This window comes from Gossypium hirsutum, chromosome D10 (genome assembly GCF_007990345.1).
Source record: "Gossypium hirsutum isolate 1008001.06 chromosome D10, Gossypium_hirsutum_v2.1, whole genome shotgun sequence".
Classification (NCBI taxonomy): domain Eukaryota; kingdom Viridiplantae; phylum Streptophyta; class Magnoliopsida; order Malvales; family Malvaceae; genus Gossypium; species Gossypium hirsutum.
In genome coordinates this window covers 16,733,988-16,750,180 of record NC_053446.1, presented here as the reverse complement: position 1 = coordinate 16,750,180, position 16,193 = coordinate 16,733,988, and the positions used below count along the sequence as shown (strand labels likewise).

Genomic DNA, 16,193 nt, shown 5'->3' with positions numbered 1-16,193 from the left:
AGCTATTTTTGTCGATAGGAAGTACTTCAACAGAAAGTTTTCAATCATTTGATCCCAAGTCGTGATAGAACCTCGTGGAAGTAAATTCAACCATTGTTTTCCAATACTTATAATGTAGGATAGAGGACTCATCCAGATTTTTCCAGGATGGTCAAGGAAATCAAATGTCACAACCTCTTTCGGGTTTTCAACAACCTTATTAGCAAGAAAAGAAACTGAACCTTGAGGAGATGTTGGCTAAATTTATTTTAGTGTCAGAAACTCGATTCCAAAACACTGAAACAACACTAAAAAATCAGCAAGCATCAATTCATGGGCTTGAAAATCAAATTGGACATCTTGCCAAACCTATCTCAGAAAGACCACAAGAGAGCTTACCTAGCAACACTGAAACTAACTGATGTGTGTCACAGAACTAACTAAAAATACGAAAAAGGCAAGTGCATCTATCAATAAATAGTATAGCTATGCCGAATAAAGATACCGTATCCACGAGGATTAAAAGTATTAGTAATTATCGTTTTCCTATTATTTAGCAGACAATTTGGAGTGATTGTTTTAAACTAAGATTTACTAAATTAATTTAACTAAGAACTCAACAGAAAATAAATAAGGAAAATAACCGAAAGATAACCAATGAGAGAGACAATACCCAAGAAAGAATTTGCCTAGACTTCATATATTATTATGAATCTAAACTAAACGATTTATTCACTTGGTATCTTGATCCGTAGAAATTTCTAAATTATGCTAATATCTTTTTCGAGAGTAAGAACAACTAACTTTAGGTTGATTAATTTAAATTTCTTTCTAAGTAAAACCCCTATTGTCGTATTAAATCGATCTATGGGTTCCCTTATTAGATTTAACTCTAATTCGGTAGATTTATGTTGTCCTATTTCTAGGATTGCATGCAACTCCACTCAATTATACTAAACCTACTTTTAAATATGGACTTTTGCTTCTCTGATTAAGCACATTAAATATGAATTAATATCCTGAAAATATTAAAACAAGAGATAAGCATACATAACTAAGAACAAGAATCAAGTATTTAATGCATAAAATAGAAATTAAATAATAGAATTCATCATAGGGTTCATCTTCTCTATGTATCTAGGAATTAGTTCATAATCGTGAATAAAAACATCTCAAAGTCAGAATAACCATAAGAAATAAAGAAACTCATAATAACTTCAAAAGAAATAAAAAGGAGGTCTTCAATCTTGATGGAAATCCACTTTAGAGTTGGCTCCAATGATGCTCTTCGAGTTGTTTTCTTTGATATTCTCTGCTAGCTCCCTATTCTCTTCTTCTATTTGGTATTTATAGACTTTAGAATACTCAGAAAGCCTAAAAATTGTGTTTTTTCTGTGTATTTGGGATGCAAGTTACAAAATCAACACGGTCTACAGATGGTCGTATGTCCCGCCCGTGTGGGATGGCCCAGGCTGTATGGCTCATGAAAACAACTCTATTTGTCTGATTTTCAATCGTTGTTCGCTTCTTTCGCTCCCAAATTCTCTCCTAAGTATAGAAACATGAATTTAAAGGATTAAGATCATAAAATTCACCAATTTGCATAAACAATCATCCATAAACACATTAAGAACAATGTTAGAATATGTTACTTTTATCACTTATCACTAACCCAAGTGAGCAAATGCACACAATCACTGTTCGAAAGGGTTAGTCAAGCTGGAAAAGAAGTCGAAGCTAGAAGCTGTTGTAAAAAGTGATGAAGTTGAAGAAAGCAAGAAAGAGCAGAAGCCGGTGGTTAGATAATACAACTCACGAATTCAATTTCAAAAACCATTGAAGAGAGACCGCACAAACGAACAATATGGTAAATTGCTTGAAATTTAAAAAAAACTACATATTAACTTACCTTTTGTTGAAGTCCTTTCGTGGATGCTAAAGTATGTAAAATTTTTAAAAGAGCTACTAACAAAGAAAAGGAAGTTAGACGACTTGTCAATTGTGGAGCTGAATGCAGTTTGCTTAGCCATTCTCCAAAACAAAGTACCCAACAAACTTAAAGATCCAGGAAGTTTTACTATTCCTTATCTCATTAGTAGTTTAAATGTTGAAAGCACTTTGGCTGATTTGGGAGCTAGTATAAATGTTATGCCTTATAAGATGTTTAAACAACTTGGTCTTGGGGAACCCAAACCCATTAGGATGAGTATTCAATTAGCGGATAGATCAATTAGATATCCTAGGGGTATTATTGAGAATGTACTTGTGAAAGTCGATAAATTTATATTCCCTATTGATTTTGTTGTATTGGACATGGATGAAGAAATTGAGGTACTTATGATCTTAAGTCCACCCTTTTTAGCCACTACTAGAACTGTTATTGATATAGGTGCTAGTGAATTTCTACTTCGTGTAGGTAATTAAAAAATTACTCTGCAAGCAAGTGATTTTGTGAGAGCCCCTAATGAGCAAAATGATACTAATTGTTCTGTTAATGTTAGTAATTATGTGGCTCAACGTTCTTTGTAGGAAACCCGACAACATGTTGGAGCCATATTTTACTCAAAGTGATAAAACTCGAGGGACAAGTGAAGAGCAAATGTTACAACTCAACTAACTAGATGAATGGCGAACGAAGGCTGATGAGAAACCGAGAAAGAAAACGGAAGAAACAAAGCATCACCATGATGTACATGTGAAATGATAAACCAATTCAAATTTGGGGACAAACTAATGTTAGATAAATCGAATCCACGAAATTTTCCTTCAGAGTTTAAGTCAAGAGGATCAAACCTATTAATGGTAAAAAATATTTTTCCATACAGTACAGTTGAGGTAACACATTCTGAATTTGGCACATTTAAGGTAAATAGTACACATCTCAAACCTTATTTTGGTGGTAAAACTGATAACGAGAGAAAGGAGCTTTGGCTCCAAGATCGTCTTAATCATGAGCTTAAAAAGGAAAGTCGAGCTTAGACTTTAAATGAGCACTTCTCGGGAGGTAACCCGAATTTTAAAATTTTTATTTTCCTTAATTTTGTTGCATGTTTAGTATGTTAAAAAAAGGGACACATGGCCTAGAAACACGACTGTGTGGGACACACAACCTTAGCACACGGGTGTGTCCTAATCTGTGTGGATACTAGGGCTAATTTTTCCAATTTTCTTTTAACACACATGGCAACAAAGAGTTACACGGTTTGGAAACATGGTCGTGTGAGACAAACAGCCTGGCACACAGGCGTATGGTAGACCGTGTGACTCACACGGCCTCTTACACGAGCATGGGAGAAGCAAATGATCATCACACACTGCTTGGACATATGATCCTGTCCTAGGCCGTATGGATACTAGGCATATGCTTATTATCTTTTCGAAGCCCAATACGGGCTAAAATAAGCCGCACGACCTGGCGACATGATCGTGTGAGTCCTCGAGCTTAATTGTTTTAAAATATTTCAGGGCACACATGTTGAAAGGAATTACACGGGAAAGGGTCACGATCGTGTAGCTCAACACGAGCTTTTCAACGACCGTTCCCCTTTTTTTACAACAAGCCCTAAAAATTTTTCTTCCTTCCCCTCGCCATTTTGTCCCCCAAACAGTCCCCCCTCGTCGCACCAACCATGCCACCCCTTTCGATTTTTCCCCTCCGTCGACTACCACCACTCGCGTCGACCCCTTTCATCCATCTCCAACCATCGTCGTCCCTCTTCTCCAAGCCTCCACCTTCGAGTGACCTCTGTCAATGACAAGTCCCAATTTCCCCTTCCCCTTCCTTTTTTTTTCCTTTCTCCCGAACTAACCTCGGTCTACTCCCTTATTCCCCTTACCCTGCACATCACCGTCACTGACCATTTCATCGTTGTCAAAACCCAACTCCGGTCACCACAGTCGTAGCCCATATCTAAATCCTTCGACTACACCTACCCCATCCATCATTCGGTCTTTTCTATTTTTTTAGTTTTTATTTTTATTCTATTCTATTTTTTCCTTTCTTTTCTTTTGTTATTATTTTATTATTATTTTAATTGTTTTCTTATTGATATTATTTTATTTTCTTAGTATTTCTATTAGATTTAGTTATTAATTTATTGTTATTAGCTTTAAAGATAGTAGTAAGTATAATGTTTTACTTTTCATTGTTCTGCATGCTTGGATTATTATAGTTTAGACTATTATCTTTTATCTATTTATTTATTAATGCTTTCCTGTTAGTTAAAATTATGTTAGTGAATCAGTTTGTTGTGAGATGTATTGTAATTGGTTTCTTGTGTTGATAATTTTCTTCCTACATATGCTTTCTTACTCTGTTTGGATATTGAAATAGTTGTTTTATATCTATTCTTTCAGGTACACTATGACAAACACTAGAGGAAGATCTAAGGTCTCGATCCTCGCTTCTAAAAAGCAAAAGACACCTGGGACGACTTCATCCTTGGCTCCTCCAGTTGTGAGTCATCCATGTCTCTAATCATTTTTAGGTCAACACAAGGACCGCTATTAGCATTTATGATAGTGACCCTAGGGTTTAGGTCGATTCATAGACTGAGAGGCGTTGCAGACGGTCCACTTAACTGATAGAGTGCGGGCATTAATTAATATAGCTCCATGGGACCGATTTTTTACCATCATCGAGCCTACTTATTCAGAGCTCACATAAGAGTTCTGTCCGACATTCTCTCTACAGCAAGTTATGTCGCAGTAGGATGAGCCACGCATTGTTTCCTTCAGACTGATGGTGTGATGCGTTATATGAGTGTCCTAATTTTCTGAGCCACACTTGGACTCTATTCTGATGAGTTCATGAATATCGAGAGATTCCCTGCTTTATATTGACACATCCATCAGTCACCTTCTCTATGTTGGACTGACATTACTGCTACCGCAACACTATATAACCTAAGTCTGTCAAAGGCGACTTCTCTACCTCCGGTATTACACTACATCCATGCCATTTTGGCATACACCCTGACCGATCAGAAAGAGAGCACTGAGATCGTTGGTACATAAGATGCTTATTTTCTTTGGAGTATGGCGATGCGACGCCCCTTTGATCTTGCATACTTCATTGCCTTATCTTTTCGCCACCAATCCGACTACAGTAGGAAGGGTCCTATCTTTTTGGGTCCTTATGTGACTCGTGTAGCAAGGTATTTTGGTCTCCTTGATACTCTAAGGCAGACTTCCTTCTTTACACTAGTTGGACAGATAATCTTGTAGGGATTATCAATTATGAGTCACATGAGGATGATTGAGCGACAGCATGGAGTGGGTCTACGTCGATACATATTATCTCATTTTGACCCTCACTATGAGTATAAGGAGTTTCCCGACGATCATGAGGAGTTTCCCGATAATGATCATCCTCACCATGCGAACCCACTTCATTCTCTACCACTGAGCCACCCTACTGCTGGTCTTACTGTTACATTTGAGGACCTCTCTGAACGGTTCGATCTATTTAAGTAGTGATGCTTTGAGTAGTTTGATAGCATTGACGCGACTTTGCATCAGATTTGCCAGCATCTTCATATCTCCTATTTTGATTATGCATCGCACGATATCGACGCCTCTCACGACGACGATCACTAATATGTTTCATTTTATTTGCTTTATTTATATTTTTTTGTTGTACTTTTGTTTTTATGTTTAGTTTTTTTTATTTGTAAGACTTCTTTGTTTTTGTTTTTCTTTTAAACTATGATGTTATTTTTATTATTTTGATTGTTGTTTTTATTCGTGTGTGTAATCTTTTTATCTTCTTATTTATTTGTGTTTATCTTCTTATTAGTTTGCTCGAAAACATGCACTTCATTTAGATTTTCCCACAACGCCGATTTTCATTATTCTGGCGATTTCATCCAAATTCAGGGTAGTTTTAGTTCTCTCCCTCTCTTTTGATATTATGTTTATTTTGTGCTTATATATGTTTGTACATTGGAGACAATGTACATCTTAAGTGTGGGGAGGTTGTTTGTATAGTCGTGATAAAATCCTTGAATTATTTGTTGTGTTTAAGTAATTTTCTCATACCCTCCATTAAAGTAAATTTTTTTATTTGGAATTCTTATTGATGTTTTGAATTTATTTGTGGATGTTTGTGCCTTGGTTGATTTATGCTTTAAGTCACGAAAGAGTCAAGCATGATAAGTTGTTTTTCAGAATTTATCATTTTAGGTTGTCTCCCTAAATTGAATAGTTACCTTGAAATTCTAAAATTGCAAGTTTGACATCAATACCATAATTTTTTGTGAACTTTTGAGCCCATAAAGCATATATTTTATTCCGTGCTCATTTTATTTTTGGTTGAGAGTATGTCGACTTGATGTGTTATTCTAGAACTTGCTTCGATTATGCATGTCGAGACCACATTATTGGTTTGATATATTAAGATGATAGAGACACTTAAGATTTAACCCATTTAACTTGTAAAAAGCTTACCTTTTAAATTCACCCCTAGTAAACCTTTTGATTCTGATACATTCTTTGTGTAACCCGTTTTTATTAACCCGTAACCCATATATATGTTGTAAAATTATCCTTGTTATTGACTCCCTTTTTGTCGAGATTTGATTTGGTTAGTTGCCTAACTATGTTTCCTTTTTTTTGAATTGCTGAATTTTATTTTTGTTCTAAAAAAAAGAAAGAAAAACAAAATGAAAATAAAAAAATTGATTGAGCTTGAATAGTTAGTTTATAGTTTCCCTTGATTCAGCAACTAATTGTTTTTCTAGTTTGGTAACTTATTAATTCGATCTCAATTATAACCAACTTTTCTGGCCTTTTTCATACCCTTCACCTAAGCCCTATTACAACATTTTAAAGACCTCTTGATTAGTGTGTCATCTCATTTTATAGTGGTGTAGATTTTATTTTCAAGCAAGCCTATGGTAATGGCATTTCTTATTCAACTATTGCGTCTATATTACATTAACCTTAAACACTGTGAGTGCTTTGAGTGAATATTTAGTGAGGATGTCAACTTTTGTTTGTTTTGAATTTAAGGTAATTATTTAGATAAGGGGAGACATCTACATTTTTGTGCTTTAAAAAAACTTTTCGGCTTAGACTACTTGAATCTTTAGTGCCCTTTTGGTTGAATTTCCAATGCATGATTATTTGTGAATTATCTTAAGCATTATTGATGAAAATGAAAATTTGAGAAAATTAACTTGAATTTCAATTGAGGATTTTACTTGAGGACAAGTAAACGCTTAAGTGTGGGGATATTTGATATATGCCAAAAGTAACATGTTTTATCTTCATTCGTAATGCGTTTTTTGATTATTATTTGATTTAAAATGGTGAATTTTATACTCCTAATCCTTTAAATTCATGTTTCTATACTTAGGAGAGCATTTGGGAACAAAAAAAGTGAAAAATAAGTAAAAATAAAAAAATCGGAGCAAGTTTTAGGAGCCACATGGGCTCAGATATTCCAGACGGGTTGGACACACGACCGTGTGAGCCACACGGGCTACCACACAGTCATGTGCCAGATCGTGTGAATTTTGTGAATTGCACTCCGAAAACACGAAAAAACGTAATTTTTAGGTTTTTCGAGCATTCTAAGACCTATATATACCAAATATAAGTATAGGGGAGTAAGCCGTATGAGATTATTGAAGAAAACAACTCGAAAAACACCACTAAAACCAACTCTAGAGTAGATTTCTGTCAAGATTAAAGATCTCCTTTTGATTTCTTTGAAATTTATTATGGCTTTTCTTGTTTCTTGTGGTTATACTGTCTTTAAGATGTTTTTATTTGCGATTATGAACTAATTTTCTAAATACCCAGGGAGATGAACCCTAACATGGATTCTATTATTTGATTTATGTTTTTACGCAATATATACTTGGATCTTGTTCTCAATTATGTGTACTTAATTCTTGGTTTAATATTTCTAGACTATTAATCCTTGTTTGATGTGCATAAGTGAGTGGAGTTGCATGCAATCCTAGAAATAGGACGACTTAAATCTACCGGATTAGAGTCAAATCAAATAGAGGATCCATAGATCGAGTTAATGCGACAATAAGGGTTTTAATTAGAAAGAAGTTTCAATTAATCAACCTAGAGTCAATTGCTCTTTATCTTAAAGAGAGATATTAGCATAATTTAGGGATTTCTATGGATCAAGATACTAAGTGAAGAAATTGTGTAATTTAGATTAATAGTGACAGATGAAATCTAAGTGAATTCTTTCCTGGGTATTGTTTCGCTTCTTGGTTGTTGACTCGATTATTTTCTTGATTTGTTCTTTATTGTGTTTTTAATTAATTTAATTAGTTAATTTTAGTTTTAAATAAATCACTCCAATTGGTTGGTTAAATAATAGAAAGACAGTAATTATTAGTACTTTTAGTCTTGGTGGGAACGATATCTGTGCTCACCGTAGCTATATTATTAATTGATAGGTGCAGTTGCCTTTGTCAAATTTTTAGATGGTTTACGACTGCATCAACTCTACAGTGTAGGACTTTGATACATTTGTGTCGAATAGTGAAACCGAGAGGAGATCTATATGCCTAAATGAAACCGAGAGGAGAGCTTAGGTAATATCTTTTAGTTTAGGATGAGATGGAGAGGAGATTCCTAGCTAAGTGTGGCAAACAATATAATAGGTTTATTAGCTTAATTAGTGATTAATGAATCATTCGACCATTGTTTCAATCCATTTACATTCTTTTTAGTAAAAAGGAAGAAAGTTTTGTATTTTTATTTGTTAATTTAGAATTTAGCTTTAATATATCTTCTTATTTAGTTTGCACTAATAATTTTCAACTCGATTAGATTAATAATTGCTTGTAATTAATTTGATAGACTCATTTACCAATTGACAATCCCTTGGGATTGATTCTCTAAATATTTTTTTTATTTCCTTGTAAAAATTTCTATATTACAACTTAGCACTGTATGCTTACAGTTAAAATCGCTTTTCAAATTATTAAATATTTTAATTATTTTCTACGCACACAACATAGCGGTCACACTCACCCCTTCCTAGTAATAGGAGTTCACTTTTAATAAAAGAAAAAAATTTAACCATATATATCTTAAATATATTTAATTTCCAATACTTATAATTTCCTATTGCATTGAATATTTGAATGAAATTAAGGGTCGCTACATCTTATACAAGGGACATTAGATGTGATGAGAAATCAATCAACGAGTCGATAAGGTATGCTGAAGTTGTGTTTGCATCCAATGTAATTTGTTATTATGTTAATGAATATAACTATATTTGTTGTATATATTTACAATTTATGTGGATGTCATACTTAAACAACACATTGTTTGCCATTATACCTAGGACAATTTATAAGAAGTATACGTTATTCAAGGCGTAGATTCCCATAATTTGTTTCCACATTGCAGAGCGACAACACCTTGATTGAAACTATAATTCAAATTTGTACAAGATATTTTGAGTGATCCACAAATTAATCTGCTTCTTAGAATAGATATGACACTACACCAAAATAGGATTTTAGCGGCGTTTTTAGCGGCGTTTGGACAAAAAACGCCACTAGAAATTGAGCATTAGCAGCCCTTTACGTAAAACGCCGCTAAAGATCGAGCATTAGCGGCGCATTCTGAAAAACGCCGCTAAAAATAAGTATTAGCGGCGTTTTCCAAGAAGCGCCGCAAAAAAAAGAAAGCCGAACGACGCCGTTTTCAGAGTTTTTGATGCATTTAGCAGCGTTTTTGAGAAAGTGCCGCTAATGCTCGGGGCTTTAGCGGCGTTTTTTGAGAAAGCGCCGCTAATGCTCGGGCCTTTAGCGGCGTTTTTGAGAAAACGCCAAAAATGCCACTAATGCTCGGGGCTTTAGCGGCATTTTTGAGAAAGCGCCGCTAATGCTCGGGGCTTTAGCGGCGTTTTTGAGAAAGCGCCGCTTATGCTCGTGCCTTTAGCGGCGTTTTTGAAAAAACGTCGCTAATAATAAAATCTAATACCATTTCAATTTTCTCATTCTTTAATATATTCTCAAGTAATGTTTCAATTATATTTTTTTATTATAAGTTGAAAAAAATTAATATTTCGTTGTATTTATTATATATTGGTCAAATTTACATTAAAATGATAACAAATAATATTGTTTAATCCAAAATGTTTTTACTAAAGAGAAGTCCTAACTCCTAACTATTTATTATTGTTTTTCAATCACAATTTATTTAAACTACTTTACTAGAAAAATATATTAAATTATGAGTAAAATAAAATATCATAAAACTTAAATTGTTGTGTTGTAAAGAATAAAAAATAGAATAAATTTTATAAGAATAATATATTTTGATAGTTCGACTAAATAAATCAAAGAAAGTAATATAAAACACCAAATATCGTGATAAATAATGAATTAATGAAAGAGTAAGGTGATACATGAACACAACAATGACCTAATAGTACGTACTCAAGAGTAAGAACTGAAAATGAATGAAAAGGGACAAATTAATGAGGTTATTACTTGGTCTAATACCCACTAGAAATTAATACTAGGTTTTTTAGGCTGAGAAAGGGTCATAGGAAAATATTATAAATTTGAAATTCGAATAAAAATTATTAAATATTGAATTTTAGAAAATAATTAAGTGAAGTTGGGATTCAATTTAGCTAGTAGAGTCGGTGGGGTTAGTTGGACGATTTGCTCCCGAAAAGAAAAAGCTGTTTGTTTTTTCTTGATGACAAAAAGTGTTAGCTGAGTCTCGAGTCTAGAGCCGAATGTTACTTCAGGCAGTATAGTGGTAGTAGTGGACAGGTAGGTCTAATTTATCTGAATAGCCCAATTGCAAAAGAAAGCAAATATCTTATATTTGCAATCAATAATCGAATTACGTTGGGTACTTCGTTAGGGTGGGTGAATGGCGAGTGTTGAGGTCCAGGGTTGGAAAACAAAATGAGCAAAGCAGAGCAGGGTTTGCATTTGGATTTGGGTCGGGTTAGTGGATAATGATGAATAAATATCATCATAATGTTTATTATTTTAGGAATACAATTTTGAGTTCAGGGTTTAGGGTTTACGTTTAAGGCTTAGGGATTGGGGTTTAAGGTTTAGAGTTTATATTTTAGTGTTAATATGAGGTTAGTGTTTACAGCTTATAAGATAATGATCAAATTTACTATTTTAGGGCTTGATGTTTATGGTTTACGGTTTAGCGTTAATGATTTGATTGTTACAATGCATGGTTTAGAGTTTAAGGTTTAGGTGTTACCATTTTAAGGTTTATGGATTAGGTGTTACCAATGTCCAATTTTAAAAACTTTTTCAACTTCAAGCTCATTTTACCCTAACCACCCATTTCATTGTTTAAAAACAATAAAAAATATAAATCTAAGCCTAACCATATTTTGGACTAGGTGTGTTGTATGGGTAGTGAACATTTCTAATTATCATTTAAAGAGTAAATAACATATATTTTTCTAAATTTTGAAAGGTTTTATATTTTTCGTGATTTAAAATTTTAAAATGAATTTTAAAAGATTTTAATTTTTTTTAAGATTTTAAAAAGATTTTAAACTTTTATTTTTATAATATTTATATACTTTTAAAGAAAAGACCAAATTAATAAAAATTACAAACACTAAAGACTACGAAATTATTTTATCATTTTTTAATTGCTACATTGATAATTTTAACCGCAAAATTAAATGTTTAAATTAAAAAATAAAAATTTTAATATCTCAAAATTTTAACCGCAAAATTAGATGTTTAAATTAAAAAAATTTAATCACAAAACTGTATAATAAAAAGCAATAGTGGCGTTTTTATAAAAAAACATTTAGGGTGCGTTTGGTTCGCTGTATTGGATTAGAGGTGTATTGGATTAGAGGTGTATTGGATTAAAGGTGTATTGGATTAGAGGTGTAATAGCAAATTAACTGTTTGGTTGAATGTAATGGAATAGAGGCGTAATAGTAATCTTGTGTTTGGTTGAATGTAATAGAGGTGTAATAGCATAATGGAAAAAACTAAAATGACTAGAATACCCTTAGCATAAATTTGTTTTGGTAAATGATTATTGTTATTGTTATTTAAATTATAATAAGATTATTATTATCAATAATAAATAATTTAATCATATTTAAACATAATTTTTATTAAATATATTTTAATTAAAATATATAATTTAATAAAATTCTTAATAATTAATATTCTTATATTAATTTACTGAAATCATAATATATGATACTGTAAAATATAAATTAACATAATTACTATTAAATATATTTTAATTAAAATATATAATTTAATAAAATTCTTAATATTAAATATTCTTATATGAATTTTCTAAAATCATAATATATAATACTATGAAATATAATTTAACATAATTATTATTAAATATAATTTAATAAAATATATATTTTCAATTACTTATTTAATATAAATTCAAATTAATGACGATTAATTATATTAGATATATATGATCTTGTACTAAAATTATTTTAAATTACCATATTATTTAATAATTGGAATACAGTTAATTTCTTACCAAATTATCTAAAAATTTTAAAAATTGTGTTTGGTAAAAATTTTAAAATAGCTGGCACAATAATTATGTTTTAAATTTTTTTTTACCGTACCATTCTAAAAAATTCAAATATTGTTTTCTTAAAAAATATTAAAGTGCGAAATTATCATCATACTATAGATAAATATTGAAATTTGTCACTGTACTTTATTTTTATTTATATTTACCGTTATTTTTTAAAAAAATATGAGTAAATTTGTAACTTAATTTTTATGTTATTGAATTTTACCACTAAAATTTAAATTTTATTAATTTTTGCCACTAACTCTTATTTTTTAGTTAAACTCTTATTTTAAATTTATATTGAATTTTTATTTTTTTAAATTACAAATATCTTCATTTAACTTAACGAGTAAATATAATTCTTGACTTTTCTTTCTCATCATCTAAACAAAAGCACAATAAACAAATTGTCAAAAAGAAACACAAATCCAATAGTTGGGAGATTCAAAAGCTTTCTCCAATAATGTGTTTCTTCTATAAGAAACAATGCTTATAAGCAGCTTGTCAAAGCTCAAAATCTATTTAGTCCTATGTCATACATCCAATGTCATTTGAATACAAACAGATAACTGGCTTTAAATGGCAAAAGATATAACCTTAGGTGGACTCATTACAAGACTAGCAAGAATTTGACCAGTGATGTTAGAACACACATTCACAGATGCTAATTTGTATATATGCTCCCTCACATCAGCACCAAACCCAGTAACCTCCATGTAACCTCCCCTTTTTCCACACTCTCCATAATACCCTGGAGACAGTAAAAGAGTTTATATTCTGTGTCAAAATTCCAAACTTTGTATAAGCTCATTCACATTCCGTAAATGAAATAATAGAAAATTGAAATTGCATGAACCTTTTTCATTTATAATATACTTTTCTGAAAGCATTTCATTGATACCTGTCCTGTTGGGTTGCCTGGATTTATTACAACCAAGGCCCTAACATTGATGCCATTAGACTTGGCTTCCTGCAGTTGTTTCTTAAGCTCAGATACTTCCAAACCCCATCCTGTAGCTTCATCAAGATAGTAGGGAACTTGTAAAATCCAAAAGAAAGTTGTAATTACAACAACTGGCCGATCAAAAAATGGTTGGACGGTTAAAGGAAATCTCTATTGCCAATCATTTAGCAAGTTCTACCGGGAAAGACAGCTAAGAAGTAATCCTCAAGAAACATAACGCAACTTGATATAGGTCAGTTAAAGCTTGGTCAATGAAGCAAAAAGTGAGTACTTACTTCACTAACAGATAATTAAAGACAGCTTATAAATAACTAAATACTAAATAATGCTTTAAGTTATTATATGCTTGGAAACTAGATGCACTAACAGTAAAAACGTGACAGATAAAACAGTCACACAAAGCAAAGACAGCATTCTCTACATGTAAACTAGTGTATCCCTAATTCATAATAAAACCCAATGTAAAGTCAATCAATATCATATATCAAGGGAAATCAATCAAGCATACCCCAACAGATGCCAAAACATGAAGATCATGCTAAACATTAAGAATAACTCAATGCTGACTACCTTAGGACTTAAAACCATGCTAATTGGACTTATATTTCAACACTCAACATTGAAAACAAGGGCCCCTTCTTTCTCATTAAAAGATAGAATGAAGTAAAATAAACACAGCATAACCATTTTCTCAAATGAAAAATCATACTCTTAAGGCATATAGAGGTCATTGCAATTAGGACTTCTTAATATTATCAATATCATATAAAATATTATCGTTCAGGTACATATACATCGTTCAGGTGCATATAGAGGTCATGCAAAAATAATATACATATAAAAGCCTAGATTGAATAATTAGGACCCATCCATCCCTGAAGAAATCATCAGTTTAAAGCTCAAACTCGAAATTTTAACATCCATCAAGGTCTATCTTAACATTGCAGAATCTAAATTTAAGCTAACCAAATCCATTGTAAGCATTGTAGAACCCATATTTGTTGTAGCAAACGGTACGCAAAAAGGATTCATCTTCCTGTATGAGATCCTCAAAGCTTCAATCGCATCGTTGAAAACCTGTTCATTCCACAACAAGCAATGTATATGAATCGATGGATATAGAAAGAAAACTATATACCATGACACTTTCCTTCTTCTAGAAAAAGATTTTACCTTCATGCCACCCATTGCTGAACCAATCAAAACTCCGCATTTCGTTTTATCTAACTCCTCCATTACATCTTCATTTACTCCCCCATCTTGCAAAGCTTTCTTTCCGGCAGTAAGAGAATAAAGCATGAATTTGTCCATCCTCTTGGAAAATTTTGGTGCGACCCATCCATCAGTTGATGGAGATTTGATCTCTCCAGCAATCCTCTGGAGAGAAAACAGGAGCAGTAAGAACGAGCAGCAGTACAAACAAGAGCAAAACAAGAGATCCCAACCAAAGACAACTTACTTTCGGAAACTGAGCGCAGTCAAAAGTCTCGATTTCACTTATACCACTAACACCCTCGAGCAGGTTGTTATAGAAAACATCAGGCTCATGTCCAAGCGGAGTTACTACTCCCATCCCGGTCACAACCACTCGTCTTTGCACTAACAAGGCAGTAACCTTTACCTTTCGAGAGAGCAATCGGTCGAAAGAGTGTCGAAACCCACTACTTGAGAGCAATCGAAAGAGTGTCGACTGGTTGAGAAGGCCAATCGAAAGAGTGACAGATAAGTTGTAAAGAAAAAGAAAAGAAGGGAGAAGGTAGAAGGAAATCAGTCGAAACTTGAGCAAATGGGCAGAAGGTAGAAGGAAGGAAGACAATAGGGAAGGCAATCGGGAGGGTAAAACAGAGAGCAAATCGACAGAAAGCAAATCGGCCAAAAAAGAAATGAAATGAAATGGGGGAGCAAGTTTGAAGGAACGGAAGAGGAACACAGGGGATCGGGGAGGGTAAAACAGGGAGGGTTTGCTGAAGTCGTTCCTAATCTGGGCAAAATGGGGGGAATAGAAATCGGTGATTTTCACCGATTAGGAAAGTAACCGATTACACCCGTATTACCAATACTTTATAGATGATTTGTTGTTATTTGCTAAGGCTAATTTGGACTAGGTTGATGTGATTTGAGATTGCTTACAAGAATTTGGCCGAGCTTCAGGGTTGTTTGTCTTTTTAAAAAATCAAAGTTATTTGTTTCACTAAATGTTAATGGAGTTAAATGCTGATATTTTGAGCCTAGCTTGTTACTAGGCATCGAAATCACTAAATAAAAATTCCTACGATAAAATAATTCTAAACAGTAATAAAAAAAAGTAGGGTCGAGTCCATAGAGATTGGTTATTATGATAAACTTTAGGGTTTTTCTTTTTGTGAACGGAATTTCTGTCATGGCAACAGTTGTGCCAATAATCGTGCCCACGACTCGAAACGGGCTTGTTGAAAAATAAAAAAAAATTAGGAGAGTTGAAAATGTCTGGAAAGTGAGATAGCAGAAATAAACAATTATATAAATCGAAAAATAAAATAAAATTAGAAAATGAATTTAAATTTTGTAAACAAAATTATAAAGCCTTAGCCCTAGACTCGATGAATTCTGGTTTTTGAACCGATCCTCGAAAATGAGTTTCCTCCTCCAAACAATAAGCTGATTATAATGGCTAAGAACATCCTAACTGCCAATTCTTCCTTTCGTAGTTGATTCCGGTACG

The 16,193-nt window shown here is 32.7% G+C and overlaps 1 protein-coding gene and 1 long non-coding RNA gene across 2 annotated transcripts; both read right to left on the bottom strand.

Moving 5' to 3' along the window:
* Positions 1-12,935: 12,935 nt before the first annotated feature.
* LOC107914444 (uncharacterized) lies at positions 12,936-13,655 on the bottom strand. The gene is made up of 2 exons (XR_001688855.2): positions 13,430-13,655; positions 12,936-13,279 (listed from the first exon to the last, which is right to left on the bottom strand). It is a non-coding gene; the product is annotated as an uncharacterized lncRNA (long non-coding RNA).
* A 564-nt stretch (positions 13,656-14,219) lies between these two features.
* On the bottom strand, positions 14,220-14,836 carry LOC107914443 (3-oxoacyl-[acyl-carrier-protein] synthase II, chloroplastic-like). Its single transcript, XM_016843358.2, has 2 exons — positions 14,666-14,836; positions 14,220-14,569 (listed from the first exon to the last, which is right to left on the bottom strand). Exons 1-2 carry the CDS (start codon positions 14,801-14,803, stop codon positions 14,423-14,425), a joined length of 285 nt encoding a protein of 94 aa, XP_016698847.1. The 5' UTR covers positions 14,804-14,836; the 3' UTR covers positions 14,220-14,422.
* Between the last annotated feature and the right edge of the window lie 1,357 nt (positions 14,837-16,193).